This window comes from Garra rufa, chromosome 21 (genome assembly GCF_049309525.1).
Source record: "Garra rufa chromosome 21, GarRuf1.0, whole genome shotgun sequence".
NCBI classification, from domain to species: domain Eukaryota; kingdom Metazoa; phylum Chordata; class Actinopteri; order Cypriniformes; family Cyprinidae; genus Garra; species Garra rufa.
In genome coordinates this window covers 3,697,262-3,723,136 of record NC_133381.1, presented here as the reverse complement: position 1 = coordinate 3,723,136, position 25,875 = coordinate 3,697,262, and the positions used below count along the sequence as shown (strand labels likewise).

Below are 25,875 nucleotides of genomic sequence, written 5' to 3'. Positions count from 1 at the left end.
TCTTCTCTTTTATTCAAATGATTGTGATCCTGGACCACAAAACCAGTCAAAAGGGTACATTTTTGTAAAATTGGGATTCATACATAATCTGAAAGCTGAATAGCTAAGCTTTCCATTGATGTATGGTTTGTTAGGATAAAACAATATTTAGTCAGAATCTGATGGTGTAAAAAAATCTAAATATTGAGAAAATCGCCTGAAGAAAATTCTCCAAATTAAGTTCTTGGCAATGCATATCACTAATCAAAAATTAAGTTTTGATATATTTAAATGTACAAAATATTTTCATGGTACATGATCTTTACTTAATATCCTAATGATTTTTGGCATAAAAGAAAAATGTATAATTTTGGCCCATACAATGTATTTTTGGCTATTACTGCAAATATACCTTGAGACTGGTTTTGTGGTCCAGGGTCACAATTATGATTCTTATTAACGAAAATACAATTGAACCATTATGTAAACTATATAATAATAATAATAAAAAATTATGACATATATTTTCATAATAAATATTTTCATTATTAATTAAAAGTAGCATTATTTTTTTATTATTATTGAAATGTGTTGTGTCTTTTTAATTATTCAAATTGTTTTCCATTATGATTGTCATTAAAGAAAATAAAATTGAAAAGTGATGTATTATATTAACACCAAGAACAATTTAATAATTTTTTACTATTATTATGTTTGCCGTTGCAGTCCACATTAAAAAATTGGGGCATGGATGTAAAAAAAAAAACATTGTCAAAATCCAAAAATAAAAATAAAATAAAATAAAAAAGATTGATGTTAAGTTTCTTATTTTTCTTTTGATTCTGAAGTCCATTTTCCTGACATATTTAACAATGTTTAATAATGAATTCATTTAGGCATTATGAGTGTGATCACGCATGACGTGACGAGAGAGAGGGAGAGAGAGAGAGTAAGTGAGTCGCTGAGAAAGAGAGAGACACACAGAGAGTCTCTCACAGCTACAACACTGTTAGTCTGTCTGGTCTACTCTTTCCATCTGCACTCGTTCATGATCTCTGTGTTTAATGATGGAATTTTAAGGATGAACTCGGAGGACATTTGTAGACGTTTCTGCTGTGAAAATCCCATGAGGAGTTGAAGAACCACTTCATCCAGGAACTAAACACACAAGATCATCATGGATCTTTCATTTATGGCTGCACAGGTATGAGATGTTTGACATTATGCATTAAAGTACGAGTTTTACATGAACATCAGTTTAGATGTGAGTTTAGAGCTCAGGATCCTCATCAAGAACCTCATGACTTTACTTCTTCTGACAGATTCTTCATGCTTTTCTGTGCAGTTTAACCAGTATCTGACAGACTACTTTAGTTTATTTACCTTTATTGATATTCATGTATATCTATTCATTCTGTATATTTATTATTTTTGTTTTCTGAATTTATTCTGGTTAAAAAAGTGATTGGAGCGTGTTTTCTTTATATTTGACAGAAATTATGTTTTTTTCTAAGATATATATATATATATATATATATATATATATATATATATATATATATATATATATATATATAGAACATTAAAATCACATAATGTTATATAATAATAAATATATATTTATTAATATAATGAAAAAGAAAATACTGACTTATTTCGATTTTTTTCTCACTTAAATGTTAAAATGATTTTAAAATGTATTAAAATAATACATATATTATAAAAATAATAAAATCGGTATTATACATTAGAAATACATAAAGATGTATGTATGTATATATATATATATATATATATATATATATATATATATATATGTATATATATATATATATATATATACATATAGTATTAAAATCACAATTTTATATAATGATAAAAATGGTATATTACATTAATTATAATAATATAATGAGAATTTATATTTAGTTCTGTTTTCTCATTTAAATGAAAATATAAAATGTTTTAAAATTTTACTTTAAAATATTAATTCATAAAAAATTACATGTATATAAAAATACATACAACATTTAATGTTATATAATGATAATAATGATGTATTATAGTATGTTAACATAATGAAAATTAAAATGATAATTTAAAAATAAATTAAAATTATTAACAAAAAAATATAAATAAATAATTAAATGCAGTACAACAAATACTATGATGATACATATTAAAAATGTTTTTTTAAAAATTGTGTTACAGCATGAAAAAAACTAAAAAAATCTACAATATAGTAGATATATTCTACTATATATTATATAATATTAATATTTTGAAAATTATAAAACCAAACTATACATATATAAAATAATTAAATATAAAACAATATATCTTTTAAAGTTTTTCTATACTTTTTAAACCAATTTGAAGTGATTTTTAACATCTATTAAAGAGTGTGTAAACGAAAAAACGCTCATAACGCAGGTACGTCACATTTCGATGAAGAAGAAAAATGGTTGTTTTTAAACTCTTCAGGCATTTCGACTAAAAGTGAGATGTGTTTGATCAAGAGCAGATTGATTGTGCATCATCTAGTTGTTGAAATGCACATCAGAAGCAGTCGAACAAACGCACCTATTTGTCTTGCGATGACTTTTCGGATGTGACGATAACACAAGAGCGATCGCAAATGAACGCGGCACACTCCATTAACCTACTGGGAGAAATAATTCACGAACCAAGCATTGTGATAAACGCTATTGTTCACAAACTCCATATCAGATACACCAACAGAACCAGGAGTGAGCGGACAGCAGGTGCTGAATAATCACAAGTGTCCGACATCATCACTCAGAGAAGGTCTCGCGGCGGCCGACGGCTCACGTTTCACACAGCACCAATGAATCTGCTAGAGCAAATGTGTCAGACGGGCCCCGACGGCATCAGCGCGCCACCAGTCACCCTCCAGTGACCCTCCAGTGACACTTTTCTCTGCGCTTCTTTACTGCCGCGAGCACTTGACACAGACACACACACAGTACAGTCACTAATTTACACTTTACTCACTACAGAACTAGAATGTGCATGATGAATAAGAACATGTGGGTATAAATGCATACAGAAATGATTATTATAGGAGCATGAGCAATGAAAAAACAGTTTCAATGTGTTACTTGCCATTATGTTATACATAATTAATATTATTTTATGACATTATATAATATTTGTGACTCTGGACCACAAAACCAGCCCTAAGTAGGCAATAGTCAAAAATACATTGTACGGGTCAAAATCATCAACTTTTCTTTTATGCCAAAAATCATTAGGATATTAAGTAAAGATCATGTTCCATGAAGATATTTTGTGAATTTTCTACTGTAAATATATCAAAACCTAATGTTTGATTAGTAATATGCATTTCTAAGAACTTCATTTTTTGACAACTTCTTTAAAAGCAATTTTTTTTTTTTTTTTTTTTTTTTTTGGCACCCTCAGATTTCAGATTTCCAAATAGCTGTATCTCGGACAAATATTGTCCTATCCTAACAAATCATGAATCAATTTTTCTTAATATTTAGATTTTTTTTTTTTTTTTTTGCAACCTCAGATTTCAGATTTTAAATAGCTATATCTAGGACAGATATTGTTCTATTCTAACGAATCATAAATCAATTTTTCTCAATATTTTTTATTTTTTTTTTGCACCCTCAGATTTCAGATTTTTAAATAGTTGTATCTCTGACAAATATTGTTCTATTCTAACTAATCAATAAATCAATGGACAGCTTATTTATTCAAATGATGTATAACTTTGTGGTCCATGGTCACATTTTCTTTTTAAACATCAATATTTTTATTATTAATGAAAATGCACATTATTTTCAATAATACTGTAATGTGTCTAGTCATGTCTCTTTTATTACTCAAAATATTTTGTAATTAAGATACTTTAAGAAAATAAAATGTAAAATTTGCTAAATAAAAAAATAAAATAACATTCTATCTTCACATCAATTTTTGAGTGAAGATAAGTTTTATTTTACTATTATTTATTATAGTTTTTAAATTATTTTATTTTTATACTATTTTATACTTATATATTTATATATTTTTATTTTTATATTTGAGTTTTTATTTTAATTTGAGTAAATGAGCAAATTAAATTTTAGTTTAATTTTCAGTAATTTTCTTATGCGATTTGTATTTTTGTATTTTTTTATAACACTATTCAGTGTTTTTTACAATTATTTTGTATTTCAGATTTATTTCAGTTTTAGTTTTTATTTATTTCTAGTTTGCAATGTTAGTGCTTTAACTTAAACTTATTTCATTTAGTTGCCATTTACTTTCAGTTAAACATTTATTTTGTTTTATTTTATTTATTTAATAAAATTAATACTTTTTTAGCAATTTGATATGATTTTGTCATTTTTAATCTTTTTTTTTTTTTTTACTAGTCAAATTTTTATTTATGGGTCAAAGACATTAAGATGTCCACGTCAAAAGAAATTTACAAAAGTGATTTTATGTCCATAGAAAGCACATTAAATGTAAGTAAAGTGTCTACTTTTAATGTTTCAAATACGTTTTTGGAGAATAAAATGTCAGAATTAGTTTGAAATAATGTTAGATTGTCATTCAGTGTAACAATATTAATGTAAAAATTCAAACAACAAGCTTATTCTGACTTGTACATATTAAAATATATAAAAGAATAAGGGAGCATTTTAGTGGGCACTTCTATAAATTAGGGAAAAATGTATGTTCCCCTTCGGGAACGTCGAGCTGCGTCACCACGCTTTGGGAACGCCCCCAGCGTGACCACGCTCTGAAACACGTGTCAAATCAGTCCAATAGGAAAACGCGCTGTGACGTCACGGGCGGGGTGACGTCATGAACCAGGAAACTATAAAGCACATGCGGTGAATGCAGCCGGCAGCTTCTGTCTTTCAGTCGCGCTCTGTGTTGAATGTGTTTGTCCTCTCAGTGCTGTTTTTCAGAGCCAGTTTGCTCTACTTTATTTTGAGTACTGAGATAGATAGGAAAGCAAAAAAAAAAAAAAAAAAAGAAATATGGGCGATAAAAGCAAGAGTTTTAGGCGTTGTGTTCCTCCATGCCTCAGATACATCACGGCTGAGGACACACACACGCTCTGTGTATCTTGCTTGGGGGCGAAGCATGCCCAGTCAGCCTTCGAGGAGGCTGACTGTGTGCATTGTTTGCGGCTTCCTCTCCGCACGCTTCGCTCCCGGAGGGCTCTTTTTGAGGAAGGAGCCCTCGCTAGCGTTCCCCGCGGATCAGGCCCCGCTGCTGCCGAGGCAGAGCGGCGTCTGCATTCGTGGGGTTCGCAGTTGGATCTAGTATCGAGTTTGGAGACGGGTGAACCCCTTTCTCCATCCTCCTCTGCTAGATCACTGCCCCTCTCTGGTGTGGAAGCCCGCTCTGCGGCTTCTTCCCTCCAGGAGGAGCACTCGACCCTCCGTTTGTCTTCTTCTGAGGAGGAGGACGCGGAGATGGTCGAGGAGGCTGGTCCCACGCCCACCCAGCCTGTCGAGTACGAGGAGTTAGTGGAGGTGATCACACGTGCTGTCGCCAAGCTTAACATTGAATGGCCAGACGTTGTGACTAAAGTGCAAGCACATACGAGATCTAAGTTAGATGAAAGATTCCTGTCATCTAAAAGCACACCTCCACGCCGAGGCCTTCCATTTTTTCCCGATCTCCACACTGAGGTGTCGAGATCGTGGTCAAAACCATTCTCCACCCGTGTTCACTCCCCCACCGCTGCCATCTATTCTAATGTGGCGGGGGCTCGTGAGCACGGTTACGGGACGATGCCGCAGGTTGAGCAGACGCTCTCCAGTTATTTATCCCCTAGCACGGCATCGTCCCTGAAGGCCTCGGCACTCCCCAGTAAGGCACTCAGAACCACCTCGTCCTTGCTGGGGAAAGGGTACTCGGCAGCAGGTCAGGCTGCAGCATGTCTACACACTATGGGCGTGCTCCAAGCATATCAAGCCGACCTGCTGCAAGAGCTTGATGAGGGTGAGGACGGGGCAGCGGTCGACGTGAGTGAGCTCCGCCGCACCGCTGACCTCGCTCTGCGCGCCACCAAGGAAACCGCCCGTGTCATTGGGCGGTCCATGGCAGCTATGGTGGCCGCAGAGAGACATCTCTGGCTAACCCTATCCGATATGAGAGACCGTGATAGGGCTTACCTGCTAGACGCCCCGCTTGTCCCTGCCGGCCTGTTCGGCGATGCAGTTGCGACTGTCGTCGACAGGTTCCAACAGTCACGGCAACAAGCGGCGGCGTTCCAGAGATTTCTTCCTCGCCGCTCAGGCTCTGGGGCTGCTGGACGGGAGCAGCCCCATCCGAGTACCCGCTCCTCGTACCGCGACCAACAGAAGCGGAGCGTCGCGAGGCGTGCTCCTCCCCAAGGTGATCAGGGAGAGACCCTCAGGCGCTCCAGGTCGGGGGCCTCTAAGCCGAAGGCCGACTTGAGGGCCGTCCTTCAGGCAAAGAGGTCCTCGAAGAAGCCCTGACGCCTATGGCCCAGGGCCGATGAGAGCAAGCCCCCCTGGGGGAATATCCTCCCCCCAGTGCTCTCGAGAGGCCGGTCTGCCAACCCTGCCACCTCTGGTGCTTCAGGGCGCAGCGGTCCCTCAGCAGCCCCTACTTCCACCCGTCTGTACCGCGGTGCAGAGGGGCTCATCATCTCTAAGACCACCAGAGGTCAGCCTCGAGAGGCTGATTCCCTTAGTAAATCATTTAGCAGCGTGGAAACTTCTGCCAAATGTATCTCAATGGGTCCTGCGAACAGTAGAGAAAGGATACAGAATTCAGTTTGGCGGCTCCCCGCCACCTTTCCAAGGGGTTCTAGCCACTACGGTGGCCCCACAGCAGGCTCTGGTTTTAGAACAAGAAGTAGACACTCTTCTAAAGAAAGGGGCCATCGAGGTGGTCCCTCCAGATCTCAGAGAGTCCGGGTTTTACAGCCGTTACTTCATTGTTCCGAAGAAGGATGGAGGTTTGCGTCCGATTTTAGACCTCAGGCTGCTCAATCGTACAGTACTGAGGCTCAAGTTCAGAATGCTCACTGTCAAGCAGGTCGTGTCACAAATCAGGTCCGAGGACTGGTTTGTCACAATAGATCTCAAGGACGCATACTTCCATATCTCCATCCTTCCTCAGCACAGGAGGTTCCTCAGGTTTGCTTTTGGGGGCAAAGCATACCAGTACAGGGTTCTTCCGTTCGGTCTAGCACTCTCACCCAGAACTTTTACCAAGTGTGTAGATGCGGCACTGGCTCCGTTGCGACTCCAGGGCATCCGCATACTGAATTATATAGACGACTGGCTCATCCTGGCACAGTCGAGAGAAGTAGCGGTTCGACATCGAGATGTCGTTCTCGCCCACATGGAAGTTCTAGGGTTAAGGCTGAACTCCAAGAAAAGCGTTCTTTCTCCATCTCAGAGAACCACCTATCTAGGAGTAGTTTGGGATTCGACCACGATGCGGGCACAAATGTCTCCCGCACGGGTACAGTCAGTCCTCAACGCAGTCGCGAGAGTCAGACTAGGCCACTCACTCACTGTGAAGCAGTTCCAAGTTCTGCTAGGTCTCATGGCAGCAGCGTCCAACGTTATACCTCTTGGCCTGCTGTACATGAGGCCTTTACAGTGGTGGCTCAGGACCAAAGGGTTTTCCCCGAGGGGCAACCCGTTCCGTATGATCAAGGTCACGCGGCGCTGCCTTCGTGCCTTAGACATATGGAAGAAACCTTGGTTCCTGTCTCAGGGCCCGGTGTTGGGAGCTCCATGTCAGCGTCTGACACTAACTACAGACGCCTCCCTCACCGGCTGGGGAGCGGTCATGAGTGGCCGCTCGGCCCAAGGTCTGTGGAGCGCACGCCAACTGTCGTGGCATATCAATCGCCTGGAGATGCAGGCAGTGTTTCTAGCTTTGAGACACTTCCTCCCAGACATCAAAGATCACCATGTGTTGGTACGCACCGACAACACATCGGTGGTCGCTTACATCAACCACCAAGGAGGTCTGCGGTCGCGCCCCTTGAACAAGCTGGCACACCAGATCCTCATGTGGTCCCAGGGAAAGCTTCTCTCGTTAAGAGCAATGTACATTCCTGGGCATCTCAATTTGGGAGCAGACGCCCTGTCGAGGCAGGGGCTGAGGCCCGGGGGATGGAGACTCCACCCAGAGGTGGTGGAGGCCATTTGGAACAAGTTTGGCAGAGCCCAAGTAGATCTATTTGCGAGCCAGGAGACAACACACTGTCCCCTTTGGTTCTCTCTGACTCATCCAGCTCCTCTGGGGCTGGATGCTACGGTACAGGCGTGGCCGAGGCTCCGCCTGTACGCCTTTCCCCCGATCGCTCTGCTCCCGGGAGTTCTGGAAAGAGTACGCCGGAATGGAATTCGCCTTCTACTAGTGGCCCCATTCTGGCCAGGTCGAGCTTGGTTCTCGGACATAGTCTCCCTCCTAGACGGCCCCCCGTGGGAAATTCCTGTCAGGAGGGACCTTCTCTCACAAGCGGGCGGCACGATCTTTCACCCCCGCCCGGAGTTGTGGAAGCTGAGGGTGTGGCCCCTGAGGGGGCACATCTCTTAGCTTCAGGTCTCTCAACCGAGGTTGTTGAGACCATACTCCAATCCAGAGCTCCCTCGACGAGGAAGTTATACACCGGGAAGTGGAATATGTTTGTCCTTTGGTGCACGCAACACCACATTGACCCAGTTCACTGCCCAGTAGGCTCAGTGCTGGACTTTTTGCAAGCCCGCCTCTCGGCCGGTAATGCACACTCTACGTTGAGGGGCTACGTGGCGGCTATAGATGCCTTCCATGCTCCCTTCGGCGCCACCTCCCTCGGGAGACTTCCCCTGGTATCACGCTTCCTCCGCGGTGCGCTGAGGCTGAGGCCCCCGATGCGCTCTCGTGTCCCTACTTGGGACTTGGCCGTGGTACTTGAGGCTCTCTCTAACCACCCTTTCGAGCCTATTGAGGACATCTCGGACAAGTTGCTGTCCTTTAAAACAGCCTTTTTGTTGGCCATCTCTTCCCTCAAGAGAGTGGGTGATCTTCAGGCCCTTTCAGTGGCCCCCTCTTTTCTAGACTTTGCACCTGGAATGGTCAAAGCGTTTCTGCACCCCAAGACGGGCTACGTGCCCAAGGTGCCCTCTGCTGTACCGCGGCCTGTAGTGCTTCAGGCCTTCTGTCCTCCTCCCTTTAAAGAACCGGGACAACGGAAGCTTAACTGTGTGTGTCCAGTGCGAGCACTGGACACATACGTCCACAGAGCTGCCCTGTGGAGGAAGACGGACCAATTGTTTGTTTGTTTCGGTCCTCATAACAAGGGTCTTCCAGCTTCTAAGCAAACTCTAAGTCGGTGGATCTCGGATGCCATTTCCTTATCATACAAGTCCTTAGGCCTTCCCTCTCCTTTGGAAGCCAAGGCACACTCTACCCGCAAAGTTGCGGCCACCAAAGCTTTCCTGTCAGGTGTCTCCCTGCAGGATATATGTAACGCTGCGGGCTGGTCCACGCCACTCACGTTTGTGAGGTTCTACGAGTTAGACCTCCCTCATACCCCAGGCTCTCAGGCCTTACTTTCTGAAGCCCCTACCACGAGTAGGGCCCTTTAATGTGGGGTTCCCCCCCCCCCCCTCTGTTATCCTGCTTGTCAGCAGTTGTTATCTCGGGCTACTTTCGCCCTATTTATCTACGAGCTAAGGCTCTCTCTCTATCCTGCTTTTCAGCAGTTGTTATCTCGGGCTACTTTCGCCCTATTTATCTACGAGCTAAGGCTCTCTCTCTTCCTGCTTATCAGCAGTTGTTATCTCGGGCTACTTTCGCCCTATTTATCTACGAGCTAAGGCTCTCTCTCTATCCTGCTTATCAGCAGTTGTTATCTCGGGCTACTTTCGCCCTTATTTCTACGAGCGAAGGCTCGCTATTACTCTGCCTCAGGGCACTATATCTCAGGCTACTTTCGCCTTTCTGCCTACTAGGCAGCCATTTTTTGGGCATACTGCCCCCCTTTTCTGCTACACATTCAGCAGGTCTTTGAAATTCTGGTGGCGTGGGTATATCGTTCCCAAAGCGTGGTGACGCAGCTCGACGTTCCCGAAGGGGAACGCCTCGGGTTTCGTATGAAACCCTAGTTCCTCGAGGGAACGAGACGCTGCGTCGCCTTCCACAATTTCGGCATCCCTGCAGCGCTCCTGGTGGCAGAAGCTGCCGGCTGCATTCACCGCATGTGCTTTATAGTTTCCTGGTTCATGACGTCACCCCGCCCGTGACGTCACAGCGCGTTTTCCTATTGGACTGATTAGACACGTGTTTCAGAGCGTGGTCACGCTGGGGGCGTTCCCAAAGCGTGGTGACGCAGCGTCTCGTTCCCTCGAGGAACTAGGGTTTCATACGAAACCCGAGGCGATTTTTTTTTTTTTTTTGCTCAAAAAAACAAAAACAAAAATGCAATTAAATTAAACTTTTTTTTTTAATTAAAACAACAACAACAACCATTTAAAGCAGTATTATTGCTTTTGTGCTTAAACCCTATTTTCGTCTTTGACCCTTTTAGTAATTTTTGTGCAACTTATTTTATTTAGATGCCAAGGCAACATTTGTAATTTTCAAAGGTTATCATTTAATATTTATATTTCATTTCATTTTATTTCAGCTTCATTTCAACTAACGAAAAAGTTGTTTTAATTTTAATAATAATCCTAGTGAAGATGGATTTCATACAGTGGCCCAAAAGTATCTTATAAATGCGTCTTCAAATCCAAAACTACTCATAGTATTTTTAGCATTTCAAACTAACAAACTTCTTTTTGTCAAATGTTTTGATTGCAAAATATATTTCTGCATCTTTGCTTACAGTAAATGACTTGTTTTGATATTTTCTATCTAATGCAATGACATCCACAAATTTTGAATGTGTTTTGGGGTCACTGTACAGGGGTCACACACTGTAAACTCTGATGCATTTCATGCTGTCAACTTTATTTATGAGCTGCTCATGAATCCATTGCTTGAAAAATGAGAGCGGAGTGCTAGGAGAACAGGAACTGCTGGCATTAGTCATTTATGAATTGTATTTCAGTGGCGTGTTGTTTGGAGACGCTGTAACGCGTCAAACTCGCATTCTGCTCCCTGAGGAGTTCTATGTTTCTGACGAAAGCTTTCTCAGAGCTACTAGAAACTCCATGCAATGCATGACACCACGACCAGTTAAAAACACAAAGAATGTAAGTTAAAGTGAGTTCAACTGTCAATATGTTTTGAAGCGTTGGAGCCATTGTATGTCCTCTTTTTAAGACCATGATATTGGACCCACTCACTTTTCTAACCCTAACATCTCGAATTTAGCCCATATGTCTTTTCATTTTTCAGAGCGCCATTATTTGTATAAAAATTAAGCACATTTACAGCTAAATTGTCATTACTGTAATGCAAAAATCTTTACATTTTAAAAATCAATTTGAATTTTGAAAATTGTAACATTGCCATATTGTAACATTTTTTTAAAAAATAGATTAATTAATTAAAAAAAGGCCTAAAAGAATCTAGTTGTCATCCAGTAAGTTTATAGTGGTATTATAGTGTTTTTTTTTTTGTTTTGTTTTTTGTTTTTTTGCAGAATTAATCGATGTTAAGTCCAAATCTGAACACAGTTTTAGACATGAGATCTCTTCAGAAACTCACATGTCAGATACTGCTGTGTTTTTCTCAGGAGAAACGTTTCCGAAGCATCTAATTTGTGATGTTTCATTCCTGTGGAGTCACTATATTGTAATATCACTGCAGTAATCTTTTGTATGGAAAGCTTTGGATTGTTCTGTAAATGAATAGTAAATTACCTCTGCATGAATGTCTGTGAAACGGTCCATAACAGCAAACCAAAGGAAATAGAGTTATTATTAGGACAGCTGGAAATAGAGTTATTATTCTCTGATTGATACGATTGTATACTTAATTGAATCAGCGAGAGCTCTATTGAGTCACAGCGGACTCAAACTGAAGGACAATCATCTGATTCACAACAGAGCTGAATTCTACATCACATGCATGAATAATGGAGATAAACTTCATTGTTGCAATGTTGATGAGTCATGTGCAAGTCTAGCTCAGCAATCATCCAATTTTGCCTTTTTAGACTTTAATAACTGAACATTTCCCATTCTGCCTTTTTTCTTTCTGAACAACCTGTATCTCATTTAATATTTAGTTTTTTATGGTAGCTTATTTCCACTAAATAAATAAAAACTATTTTATGTTTTATTTCATCTCACAATTTTGACGTTTTTTCTTGTCATTCTGATCTCAATTCACAAAAAAAGAAAAAAAAAAGACTTTCCTTCTTCGAAATGCAAGATATAGCTGCAAGCAGCAATTATGGGGCCAGGCACAAAGAAAGAGAGATAGCATTAGACCAGCTGCATCAATGTGCCATTAAAGACGGATTTAAGACTTTAAGCAAAAAGGCTGAAAAACCAAATACAGTCACTATTAATATGATTGAAAGATTTATCACTGTCGACCAGTAGATGTTGCTGTTATGAGATTGGTGTGTTTAGTGTGAGGGGACAAAGGCACACAAAAAGTTTGGTGTCATTATGTCAAAGCTGTGCAGAGATAAAGCCTCAGAGTCATTTTGGCATCAAACCTAAAATTTGTAGCGGTGCTGTACAAAAACGGTTTCATCAATCAACATGAAATCCATAACTTTTTGTCAGCATAGTCTGAAAATGATCCAACTTGATTTTAGTTCAAATCGGATGAACGGTCTAGGACGAGTTCAAAATAGTAGGTTTTCAACATAAAACACTATTGCGGACAGGAAGTTCGGCCAACTATGGTATAATTGGTATCTATGTTGTCGACATGACCCAAGGAATATTTTGAGACCTCATTACAATAGGTTAGTGCAGTTAATAGTTATAGGCATTTTTTGAAATGTCATAATTAATGGTTAATGAATGGCTTATTACTCTTACCAATAGGTGGCGTTTTAAGACTTTTAGCCAAACCTTTCAGTAGTTATAAGCAAAAAAAGCAATTTTTGTATCTCTTGACCACTAGGTGGCACTGCGCCGAAACACTGCAGGTTGCTTCAGGTCATGCTTGTTAAAACACACCAAGTCTGGTCTCAATACTCCAAACCGTTGCAGAGATATAGCCTCGCATCCATTTTTGCATGCTTTTCGTAGAATTTGTTTGTGCGCTATTTGAGAACGGTTTGACAAATCATATTGAATTCCATAACTTTTTGCCACCATGGTCTGAAGATGATCTGAGCCAATTTTGGCAAAAATCAGACAAACCATCCAGGACAAGTTTGAAAAAGTAGGTTTTACAAACAATTAAAAATAGAAGAGAAAAAAAAACTTTTATATAAAATATATATAAATATATATAAAATGTTGGTTTTTATTCGACTTGGCATGAGCCAAGGATTCAGAGAGAAAAAGAATTTTGATTTTGTGCCCTACGGTTCGAAAGTAATTAGTATAAACATGAGTGAAACTTTGAACAAGAGAGTTTGAGATAGAGACTCCAAATTTGCTATGATGACATTTTAGACTGTCCCCTATTAGTGTGCCAAATTTCACAACTTTCCCGTAAGCGGTTCTATGGGTGGCCATTAAAAAAAAGTAATAAAAGGATTGACACAATTTTTTTTTTTTTTTTGTCTTTCTCTCAGAATTGAGAAGAAAAAAAGCAAGAATTGTGAGATAAAAAGTCACATTTTTTTTATTCTACGGTGAAAATAACCCTACATGTTTGTTTGTTTTTTTAATAAGTTGCATAAGATATTGCATGATAAACAGCTAAATTTAGTGCATAAGTCACTTAAAAATCTCATGCACTTGTAACATGTTTTTGTTTTCTAGAAAGTTTTGAACCAATGAAAAACATAGTAAATAATATTACGCAAAATGGTTTCTAAATGTAAAACAGAATGTTTTCAGAGTATCCATAATTTTCATTGATGATGCATAGGGAAAAAAACATAAGCAAGATTATCAGAACTGATCTCTGCCATATTCACAGGATAAACGGCATCTGAGTGAAGCTCTGAAACGGATATTATTCCCTAGAAATCCTTCTAATGCTTCTAACAGTTGTGAGGCAGTGCCCTCCGTCTGACTGAGCTAATGTGCATTCATGAAAATATCACTTTTAGCCTCAAACCTGGTTTCTTCTTCTCGTGGAAGTCGGTCATGTTGTTGCTGGAGGTCTGTTTCTATCTCTTCCTCTAGTTTCCTGTCACTAACATCACTACGCCTCACTGGAGATCCTGCTGTTCATCAAGTGAAGTTGAATACTAGCCGCCTGCAAAAGAAATGACAAGACAATTGTTAAAGATGGCTTGTCAATCACAGATTATGAAAAAAAGGAAAAAGCAGACATATCAGCTATATTCTAAGATCAATAATATTTAGAGCTGTTTTTTTGTACTTTCCATTTTAATTATAATTTTAGATTAAGTTTTAGTAATTTAGTGTTTTTGTGATTAAATGTGTTTTTTTCTGTCCATGATTTTTTTTTTTTTTTTTTCAAATTTAGTTGTTTTGGTTATTTTAGTGCATCAAGTTAAACTAAATTAAAATGCATTGGGTAATTAAACGTACTTTTTTTTACCTATATTTTATTTTATTTTATTCATTCATTCATTCATTCATTCATTTTACTGCACTTCAAGCCACAAAAATGTTTGTATTCATGCATTTTAGTATTCATTTAATGCAAATTAAGCACATTTTCAAAAGTTTAAGTTTAAAATGTAAAAAAAAGAATTTCAATCTTCCTATTTTTAAACAAATTTTTTAATTGTAACACCTTTATCATGACTGTGTTTGTTTTACGACATTTAAATTTTAATTTTAATATTATTGTTATTGTATTTTTTTGCAAATTCAGTATTGTTTTTGTCACAATTATTATTATTTTTATTATTACTATTCTACAGTGGAAATAAGCCTACTTTTTTTATAAGTTGCATATGAAATTGCATGACAAAAAGCTAAATTCAGTGCATAAATCACTTAAAAATCTCATGCACTTGTAACATGTTTTTTTCTTTTCTAGAAAGTTTAACCATAACACTCATAATATTATGCAAAACAGTTTCTAAATGTAAACAATGTATTCAGAGTATGCTTCATTCATCATTATATAACTTTACAGTGTAACTTTTTCATTTTTAAAACAATGTTTCATTAAAAAAGTAGACTAAAATAAGTAAATAGCTGCCATCCAGTCAGAGTATAGAGCTATAAAATAAATTTGGAGAGCTGCAAAGATCATTTGATGAGAAATGTTTGAGTTTAGATTCAGATCTCTGACTCTTTATTGGAGCCTTTGGTATCTTGGAAATAGTTGAGATTTCTTCTGAAACTCACGCATGTCAGATTAGATTACTGGGGTCTTTTTCTTAGATGAAGGTTTTCTATGATTTCTAAGATTTTCTACGGAATCACAGTACTCTTCACTATAGAAAGCATTCAATTGTGCTATATGTTAATGTACAGACTCTTCAGTTTACTACTGCATAATGTGTACTGTTTACTGTTTTTAACATTTAAAGCTGTATGCATGAAGTATAAAGCATTATGCTGGTATTTCATCCAAACACAGCCGTGGTGCTATAAGCTCCAAACATGTCATTGCATGTTCTGTCCACATCTTGCTCCCCTAAAATGACCCTGTTTTCCCCTGAAACAAAGCCTCATGTCTCGTCTAAGCACCACACTGGGAATCAGGTTTAGTCTGTGTGTCCACTAAAAGCCCACACAGGAGAACAGGACACCTGCTCAGGGCTTTCCAGCACATCAGCGGTTGTCTGTCTGGAGAACCTCTTTACGCCACAGGCTGATGTTTTTCTGAAACCAAAGCGCTTTTATAAAATCACAGCAGCTTCTTGAGCAAAACACATCAGGGAGGATCACAGATTACAGCTTTAAACTCTTACAGTATGTGATGTAGTACTTCTAAGCCTCCATCCACCATAAAAAAAAAAAGGTAATTTTTAGTTTGTATCTCACAATCAAGACTTTTTTTCTCATAATTAACTCGTAATTCTGAAAAAAAATGTCAAATTTGTGAGATAAAAACTTAGAAAAGTGAGAAAAAAAGTCTAAATTATAAGTCAATGTACTTTTTGCCTTCAGAATTTTGTTATAAATTCAATTGTGAAAAAAGTTGCAATTACCTTTATTTTTTATTTTGTGGCAAAAACTAAATTGCAACATGTAAACTTAAAATCCTGAGGAAAAAAAAATCAGAATAGTAAAATATAAAATCAGAATTGTGAGATAAAAAGTGAGAAAAAAGTCAGAAATATGAGACATTAACTTGGATAAAAAGTCCGAATTCTGAGTTCACATCTTAAAGAAATATCTTAATTCTGACTTTTTCTCAGAATTGCGAGTTTCTAAAGTCACAATTGCAGAATATAAACTTACAATTCTGAGACAAAAAGTCTGACTTTTCAGAATAAAAAATAAAAACTGTAATTTTATGTTTTATTTCATCTTACAATTTTGACTTTTTTCTTGCAATTCTGAAAGAAAAAAAAAGACTTTCCTTAGAATTGCAAGAACAAAATCTGAATTATGAGATATAAGCAACAATTTGAGAGGTATAAACTAGAAATTGGATGAAAAAGTAAAGGGATAAAAAAGGCAATTGCAACTTCTTACAATTTTTTTATTATATTTTTTTTTTTTTGCAAATTCAGTTTTTCTCTCTGAATTTTTTTTTTTTTGTTGTTTTTTTTGTTCATTACAAGAAAAAAGTTTGAATTGGAAGGGGAAAAAAGCAAGAATTGTGAGATAAATAGTTATTCTACAGTGGAAATAAGCAGATGTAAAATCACAAAATATTCAGAATTGCGAGATAAAAAGTGAGGGAAAAAAGTCAGAAATATGAGATGTTAATTTGGAATTTCATGACAAAAAGTCAGAATTCTGAGTTCAGAATTTTTTCTCATAATTGCAAGTTATAAAGTTAAAATTGCAGGATATAAACTCTGAGACAAAAAAAGATCAAATTCTGAGACAAAAAGTGAGATAAAAAGGTTGCAATTCAATTTTTTATTTCTTATTTTCTTAACAATTGCAAGAACTAAACTCAGAACTGCAAGGCATAAACTTAATTCATCAGTACAAACAATCAGATATTTTTATGATGAAGAGATACAATGACCATCTGAATCACTCAAAGGCTTTATTTGATATTTTACAACATTCAGACGTCAAATGTGCTTTCACTGTCTAAATCCTTAGTATTTTCCCCTTGAGTAATTCAGTACAGAAGTAGGTCAATTCTATTAGAAAAGCTCATTAGCATGACAGAGAGCTGAATGGAGTGTGGATTTAATTCACATTACGAGCTGAAAATGCATTTATCATCCGGCTGCGATGAAGCTTTTGTTTAAAGCTCTTTCCACTGCCGTCTGTCCGTGACTTTGTGCGCAAGCAAAATTTCTTTTCCAGCTTCAAAGGCTTAAATATTGAAATGGCATTATAAAACTCAGAGTGGTTGTGTTTTATAAGAACGAGTTTTAATGTTGAATTTTTCCACATCTAATGAGTTCAGGCTGTTCCCGACAATCGTGCATGAATAAAATATTGTTTCTTTTATTAATAATGCATGCTTCAAAAGAAAACGCATTGGTTTGTAATTTCTCTTGCTATTATGTTTCAGGAACGCTAGTTTCATTCTCTTCATTCCTAGATTCAAGTCGGTGCTGTTTTAGTCTCACTGATATTCTGTTATAGTTTCTTTATATATTATGAACTCATTTTATTTTTATATTTTCTTTCTTTCATTTTTGGATGAACTTTGCCCTTGCAAACCACCTCTCACTGACGTACAGTTCAGTTTTTCTTTGCACTTTGACTGTGTTTGCTTGTCTCTCATGGAACAGGGAAATAGGAAACATGAAGTTTGAACTACAGAGAGTCATCTGTCAGCAATATGAGCCGTCCTTGCGTTTGCACAGAAGTTACTGTTGTTTTAGAAGCTTTTAGAAGTTAGTGTTTTATAATTACCTTTCAAATGATCAAAAAACAATGGTGATCAAATGAATTATGAATGCAACAATTTAAGTAATCTTTTAAAATGCAATCAACATGAGCTTTGGAAATTCTCTTCATTTTTGGCAAAAAAGTTTGCATGTACTTATTCATTCTTTCTTTCTTTCTGAGTTTTTTTCATCCAAATTTTGTCAAATTCGGTGACATTACCACACCACAACAGAAAGTTACTTTTAAAAGTAATTCATTACAATGTTGCATTCCTCCAGAAAAAAGTAACTAATTACATTGCTTATTTGCTTTACTTTCCATAAAAAGTATTACATTACTTTTGCATTACTTTTTAAATCTGGGCAGTGCTTGCTTGTTTTTTATATAAACGTTTGATTTTTAGCAAATGCAAAAGCCCTTTTACACCAAAAAGTGAAATGAATAAGCCTAAGGCTGAATGAAATGTAAATTCACATCTGTACAGCAATGAGAAAAATGAAGCACTAATGTTAGTTCATCTAAAGTAAGTTTTGCTCATTAGAATTGGATCAACAAAGGTCAGCAGCAAAGACATTGGTTAATAACTGGGATCAAATACATAAAGGAAACAAAAAGTAACTCGAGTTACTTTTTTTTAAACTACAGTAGTTACTTGAAAAAAAGTAATCCGATTACGTAACTCTTGTTATTACCCAACACTGAACACCACACTTATAGAAAAGAAATAATAAAACTAAAAAAACAAACAAATAAATGCACAGCAGCATCCGTTTGCAACGTCTAGGTTACGTAGGTAACCCTCGTTCCCTGAAGGAGGGAACGGAGACGTTACATGGGAATTCGCTTAGAATCCAATCATATCTGAGCCTTATACAAAAGGCCAATGAAAATTGGCGAGTGGCATTTGCATGATGCGCCACGCCCCGTACATACGGGTATAAATAGCGACGTCATGCGCCAGTCAGACAGGTTCTTCGCTGAGGAGCCGGGTTGAGCCGGCGTCAGCGCGACGACAGGGACGTGGCAGGGGATGTAACGTCTCCGTTCCCTCCTTCAGGGAACGAGGGTTACCTACGTAACCTAGACGTTCCCCTTCAGTCGAATCACTTCGACGTTACATGGGAACTGACCCTATGGAACAAGCCACGTCCCTGCGCCGCGTTACGCAACGACCACGTGCCGGCAGGCGGACGTGTCAACAGGCGGACGTTAACGTAACCTTCCCAACGCCCTGGGGCCCGAGAAGGGGGGTCCCCAGGGATGCCAGAAACTGAAGCAGGGGTTGGGGAGGCGGAGACATGAATTCTGTCCATGTGAAAATAAGAAATTCAATATATCCATAAGGGGGTTTTAGGGATATACGAGGGAAACAGAGGCCTTCTGGTTGACCCCTGGAAAAATATAGAGAAAAATAGCCACAACCTGCGGGGCGAAGGAGACCCGGCAGGAGCACAGTCAAGAGCTACTCCGCGTCTAGCCCGGACTGAGGGGCATGGAGGACCCAGGTTCGCCGGAGGGAACAAACTGGGAGATAGCGCACGGATCCACGTGGGAATGGCGCAGCAAGCCGACACTAGCCGTCCTCCCGGTCACCTGTCAGAACTCGGGAGGACACGGCCTCTAAGCGAAGGTTGTAAAACCTGGCAAAGGTATTTGGTGTCGCCCAGCCGGCAGCTCTGCAGATGTCCGCTAATGAGGCGCCATGTGCCAACGCGTAGGAAGATGCAACACTCCGTGTGGAGTGGGCATGCAAGCCTAAGGGGCAAGGCTCTCCCTGATACAAGTAAGACAGGGAGATGGCTTCTACCACCCAATGCGCCAACCTCTGTTTGGAGACAGCATTCCCTTTCTGCTGACCTCCGAAGCAGACAAAGAGCTGCTCAGTGCGTCTGAAGTGCCGAGTGCGGTCTACGTAAGTGCGCAGAGCACGGACTGGACACAACGATGCTATAGCTGGGTCTGCCTCCTCCAAGGGCAGAGCTTGCAGGTTCACCACCTGATCGCGGAAAGGCGTGGTGGGAACCTTGGGCACATAGCCGGGCCGGGGTCTCAGGATGACGTGAGAATCGCCGGGCCCGAACTCCAGGCACGCTTCGTCGACAGAGAAAGCTTGCAGATCCCCCACCCTCTTGATGGAGGCCAACGCAGTCAGGAGCGCTGTCTTCAATGACAGAAACTTAAGCTCAACTGAGGCGAGGGGCTCGAAGGGAGGTCCCCGCAGGCCCTGGAGGGCGACGGAGAGGTCCCAAGAGGGTACGAGGCGCGGTCTGGGAGGATTGATCCTCCTAGCGCCTCTGAGGAATCTCACGACCAGAGGGTGCTTACCTAGGGATGATCCATCCACTGCATCGTGATGTGCGGCAATAGCGGCAACATACACTTTGAGAGTCGAAGGGGACAGCCTGCGCTCCAACTTCTCTTGCAGGAAGGAAAGCACTACTGCAATCGTGCATCTCTGTGGGTCCTGTTCTCGTGAGGAACACCAGTCGACGAATAGACCCCACCTCAGTGCGTAAGCCTGCCTTGTAGAGGGGGCTCGGGACTGAGTGATGGTTTCTACCACGGCCTGTGGAAGGCCGGCGAGGTCTGAAGCGTCCCGTCCAGGAGCCAGATGTGCAAGTTCCATAGATCGGGACGTGGGTGCCAAATAGTGCCCATCCCCTGAGAAAGAAGGTCCTTCCTCAAGGGGATTTTCCAGGGAGGGGCTGCCGCGAGGGAAATGAGTTCTGGGAACCAGGTCCTGGCAGGCCAGTATGGGGCGACCAGGAGAACCTGCTCCTCGTCCTCCCTGATCTTGCACAGGGTCTGTGCAAGGAGGCTCACTGGGGGAAAGGCGTACTTGGGCCCCGGAGGCCAGCTGTGGCCAGAGCGTCCCTGCCGAGGGATACCTCGTTGAGGGAGAAGAACTGCTGGCAGTGGGAGGATTCGGGGGAGGCAAACAGATCTATCTGGGCCTCCCCGAAATGCCTCCAAATCAGCTGGACTGTCTCGGGGTGGAGTCGCCATTCTCCAGGGAGGGTGGACTGCCGTGAGAGCTGATCGGCTGCACGGTTGAGTTCCCCCGGAATGTGAATGGCACGTAGCGATTTTAGCCACGTTTGACTCCAGAGGAGCAGACGGCGGGCGAGTTGTGACATGCGACGGGAGCGGAGGCCGCCCTGGCGGTTGATATAAGCCACAGTCGCAGTGCTGTCGGTACGCACAAGTACGTGCTTCTGACGCAACGTCGGTCGGAAGCGACGAAGGGCCAGAAGCACAGCCAACAACTCGAGGCAATTGATGTGCCACTGCAGTCGAGGTCCTGTCCAGGAGCCCGAAGCTGCTTGCCCGTTGCACACAGCACCCCAACCCGTGGTGGAGGCATCCGTGTAAACCACGATGTGCCTGGACACCTGCCCCAGGGGTACTCCGGCCTGGAGAAAGGCAGGGTCTGACCACGGGCTGAACAGGCGGCGACACTGCGGGGAAACGCCAATCCGGAGTGTGCCACGGTGCCATGCCCGTCTCGGGACTCGGTCGTGTAGCCAGTGCTGAAGCGGTCTCATATGAAGCAAGCCCAGCGGCGTTACCGCGGCCGCAGCTGCCATATGCCCCAGGAGCCTCTGAAAAGTTTTTAGAGGAACCGCTGTCTTGTGCCTGAATAAATCTAGACATCTCAGCACCGACTGAGCGCGCTCGTTGGTGAGACGGGCTGTCATGGAGACCGAGTCCAGCTCCACACCGAGAAAAGAGATCCTCTGCACTGGGGAGAGTTTGCTCTTTTCTCGGTTGACCTGAAGGCCCAGGCGGCTGAGGTGCTGAAGCACCAGGTCCCTCTGGTCGCAAAGCACCTCTCGAGAGTGGGCTATCAGAAGCCAGTCGTCGAGATAGTTGAGGATGCGGAAACCTGACAGCCAAAGAGGGGCCAGGGCCGCTTCCGCAACCTTGGTGAAAACGCGAGGAGAGAGGGACAGGCCGAATGGGAGAACTTTGTACTGGTATGCTCGACCCTCGAACGCAAACCGAAGAAAGGGCCTGTGGCGAGGAAGAATCGAGACATGGAAGTACGCGTCCTTCAGGTCGATGGCTGCAAACCAATCCTGGGGACGAATGCATGAGAGCATGCGCTTCGTCGTGAGCATCTTGAACGGCAGCCTGAGAAGGGACCGATTCAGGACTCTGAGATCCAGGATGGGTCTTAACCCACCACTCTTTTTGGGCACGATGAAGTAGGGACTGTAAAACCCTGACCTCATCTCGGCTGGAGGGACAAGCTCGATCGCATCCTTCGCCAGTAGGACTGCGACCTCTGCACGCAGGACAGCGGCGTGGGTGTCTGAGTGGACACGAGTGTGAAGGACACCTCTGTACCTGGGCGGAGCTTTGGCGAACTGAATCGCATAGCCGAGACGTACCGTCCGTATCAACCACCGCGAGGGGCTGGGGAGCTGAAGCCAGGCCCCCAAGCGCCTCGACAGGGGTGTCAAGGGAACGTTGACCGATGTGACCGTGGTGGGGCAGCCTAGGGGGGGAACAGGAAGGGGAGACAAGCTGCTCTGAGCAGGGCCTACCTTCTTCCCAGGTTCCCGCGCTGGCGAAAGACAGCTCCGAGTCCGGCTCCGAGAGGGCATCCTGGTGCCGCCCGGAACGGGAACACGGGGCCGAGGCCCCGGAGGTGAAGGAAATTGCTCTTTTATTGAAGTTGTGGGTACCGCCGACCCGTGGGCCGGCGGCAGCGTTAAAGTGCACAACAACCCCCGGCCCTCCAGCGGGAGCGGGGACGCAGATGTTCTCGTCCCCTGAAGAACAAACTTCTCCACCTCCGGGTTGCCCGCGTCAGGGACGTTTCGCGGCTCTCTTGCGGGTGTTCTTTGCAGGTCCCTGAGAGGCGGGCGGCGCCGCGCCCCCGCGGCCGGCTCGACGTCGGGCCGTCTCCTTCTTGGGTTCAGCAGGCGACGGAGCAGGTTTGGTGGGGGCCGCGGGGGGGCGCCCTCGGCGACGAGCGGGGGGAGGCTGAGCCACCGGCGGCGGGATGGGTTTGGACTCGCGGCGGGGCAGGATGTGTTGAATGGCCTCCCTCTGCTTCTGGACTGCCGAGAACTGCTGGGCAAAGTCCTCGACAGTGTCGCCGAATAGGCCACTCTGGGAGATAGGAGCGTCAAGAAAGCGAGCTTTGTCGACGTCTGCCATCTGGGCCAGAGTGAGCCATAGGTGTCGCTCCTGGACCACGGCTGTGGACATCACCTGACCAAGGGAACGCGCCGTGACCTTCGTCGCCCGTAGGGCGAAGTCGGTGGCGGCGCGGAGTTCTTCCATAACCCCCTGGTCGGGACCACCCTCGTGCAGCTGTTTCAGGGCCTGGGCCTGATAAACTTGGAGGATCGCCATAGCATGCAGGGCGGTGGCGGCCTGTCCAGCGGCGTGGTAAACGCGGCCCGCAAGGGCGGACGAGCGCTCGCACGCCCTGGACGGGAGATGCGGACGATCCCTCCAGGTGGCAGCGCCGCGTGGGCACAAATGCACCGCCACAGCGCGCTCGACCCGGGGAATCGCTGCATACCCCCTGGCCGCCCCGCCATCGAGGGTGGTGAGGGGAGAGGAGCTGGGGCGGGGCCGTGATGAGAAGGGGGCCCGCCAGGATCTCGTCAGCTCCTCGTGCACCTCCGGGAAGAATGGGACCGAGGGGGGGCGAGGTGGAGCCGCGGGGGCCCTCCCCAGGAACCAATCATCCAGCCTAGAAGGATCGGCCGGGGGCGCCTGGGGCACCTCCAGACCGATCCCCCTGGCGGCCCGGAGGAGCATAGTCGATAGCTCAACGTCCACCTCAGACGGAGCGGCCACCTCTGGAGGGGGCCGCGCCGCCGAAGCGTCCGCCTCGCCGACCGACTCTCCCTCTGATGCTGCGGTCGACATCTCATCCTCCGCAGGAGCACCGAAGGAGACGCTCAGCCCGCTGGGCGGGGAAGCGTACTGCTCCGGGAACTCGACGGGACCACGCTGTGTGACAGAAGACCGCAGGGCTTTCTGGGCCGGCGGTGCGTTCTGCACGGTGACAGTTAAGTCCCCCCCGCGTCTCGCCGCGGTGGCCGAAAAGCATTGACGGCTTAACGACGGACCGCGAGAGGAAGACGGGGGGAGCCGCCTCGCGAACGAGTGGCGGGACTTCAGCGTGCTCATGGTCATGCATTCGCAATGAATGCATTCACCATCCATGAACGCTGCCTCAGCGTGCTCACTCCCCAAACACGTGAGGCAGTGATCATGTCCGTCCGCAGGAGGGAGGAAACTACCGCATCCTGAAGCGCACGGCCGAAAAGCCATTCTGAAAAGAACGTCTTACGGCCGCGAGAAATTGCTCTTTTAGCTCCCGGTCTGCCCAGGGAAAAAGCCGCGGGGCGGCTGTGCACTCAACGGGACTCTCTCGCTGGAAAGCAGAGCGGCTGTAGTGGCCGTGAAAACGGCAGCCCGCGGGAGATCGCTGACGGCTGCAGAAGGATAAGCTCTTTTAGTTGCAGCACGTCAGGAGAGAGAGCAGGAACTCTGGAAGAACTCTTTTGAAGATTGTAGACTCTTTAGCAGAGAAAGCAGGCTCAACATTCAGACGGATCTGAAGCGAAGAAGCTGTCTGACTGGCGCATGACGTCGCTATTTATACCCGTATGTACGGGGCGTGGCGCATCATGCAAATGCCACTCGCCAATTTTCATTGGCCTTTTGTATAAGGCTCAGATATGATTGGATTCTAAGCGAATTCCCATGTAACGTCGAAGTGATTCGACTGAAGGGGAACCGGATGTAACTGCTGGTAAACATTTTGTCTGCTGTGAGAGCTTTAATATCACTTCAGCCAAATGATCTGAGGTCAGTGTTAAATGTTTTGATGTTGTCTGAGGATGTAGTATCTGAAATGTATGCACATAGAAACCACACCACCTATTATCCTATCCTAATAGTGTGGTTTCATCCAGCGCTCCACAACCCTTATTAGTCATGCATTTATTGATTATCTGACAGACTCAATAAGTGACAGTGCTGTAAGCAGCGAGGTGAATGGTTCACATCCGCTGTAATGTGTAAACACAGAGGTCCTGAAACCCTCATCATTATGAAGAGACAAAAAAGCAGAGTTAGTGAATTGCATGGGTCATTATAGTATAGATAGATTTTTTTTTCTCGAACTTAGCTCATTAGTCATTTTCATTTAGTTACACTTTTTGTATTAAAATTATAAATACAAAAATACACTACGAGTCAAAACTTCATGAACAGTAAGATTTGTAATGTTTTTTAAAGAAGTCTCTTCAGCTCAGCAGGGCTGCATTTATTTGATCCAAAGTACAGCAAAAACAGTACAATTTTGAAATACTTTCACTTTTTAAAATAACTGTATATAAATAATTGTATATTTAATAAAACAGTAAAATTTGGAAATATTTTTACTATTTAAAATAACTTTTCGATTTTAATTTATTTAAAAAAAAAATGTATTCCTATGATTTCAAAGCTGTATTTTTTAGTATAATTCCTCCAGACAAATAATCCTTCAGAAATCATTTTAATATTCCAATTTTTCTTATTATTATTATGTTGAAAACAGCTGAGTAAAATTATTTTAGATTTTTCTGATGAATAGAAAGTTCAGATGAACAGCATTTATCTGAAATAGAAATATTTTGTAAGATTATAAAACACCTCCAAGCTTTTGAACGGTAAAGTGTATAATTTTACAAAAGCTTTTTATTTCAGATAAATGCTGATATTTGGATCTTTTGATTCACCAAAATGCACTTAACTCTTTTAAATATTGATAATAATAATAATAAAGGTTTCTTGAACAGCATATTCCAATGATTTCTGAAGGATCATGTGACACTGAAGACTGGAGTAATGAAGCTGAAAATTTAGCTTT

The 25,875-nt window shown here is 42.5% G+C and overlaps 1 protein-coding gene across 1 annotated transcript in view; it reads left to right on the top strand.

The window, feature by feature from the left end:
• Window positions 1-1,006: 1,006 nt before the first annotated feature.
• The window catches only part of LOC141296367 (uncharacterized protein C14orf132), a 27,884-nt gene continuing 3,015 nt past the window's right edge, over window positions 1,007-25,875 (top strand). The window contains exon 1 of the mRNA XM_073827611.1: window positions 1,007-1,183. Coding sequence (XP_073683712.1) covers window positions 1,157-1,183 — 27 coding nt within the window. The 5' untranslated portion in view covers window positions 1,007-1,156. The remainder of the gene's footprint in view (window positions 1,184-25,875) is intronic.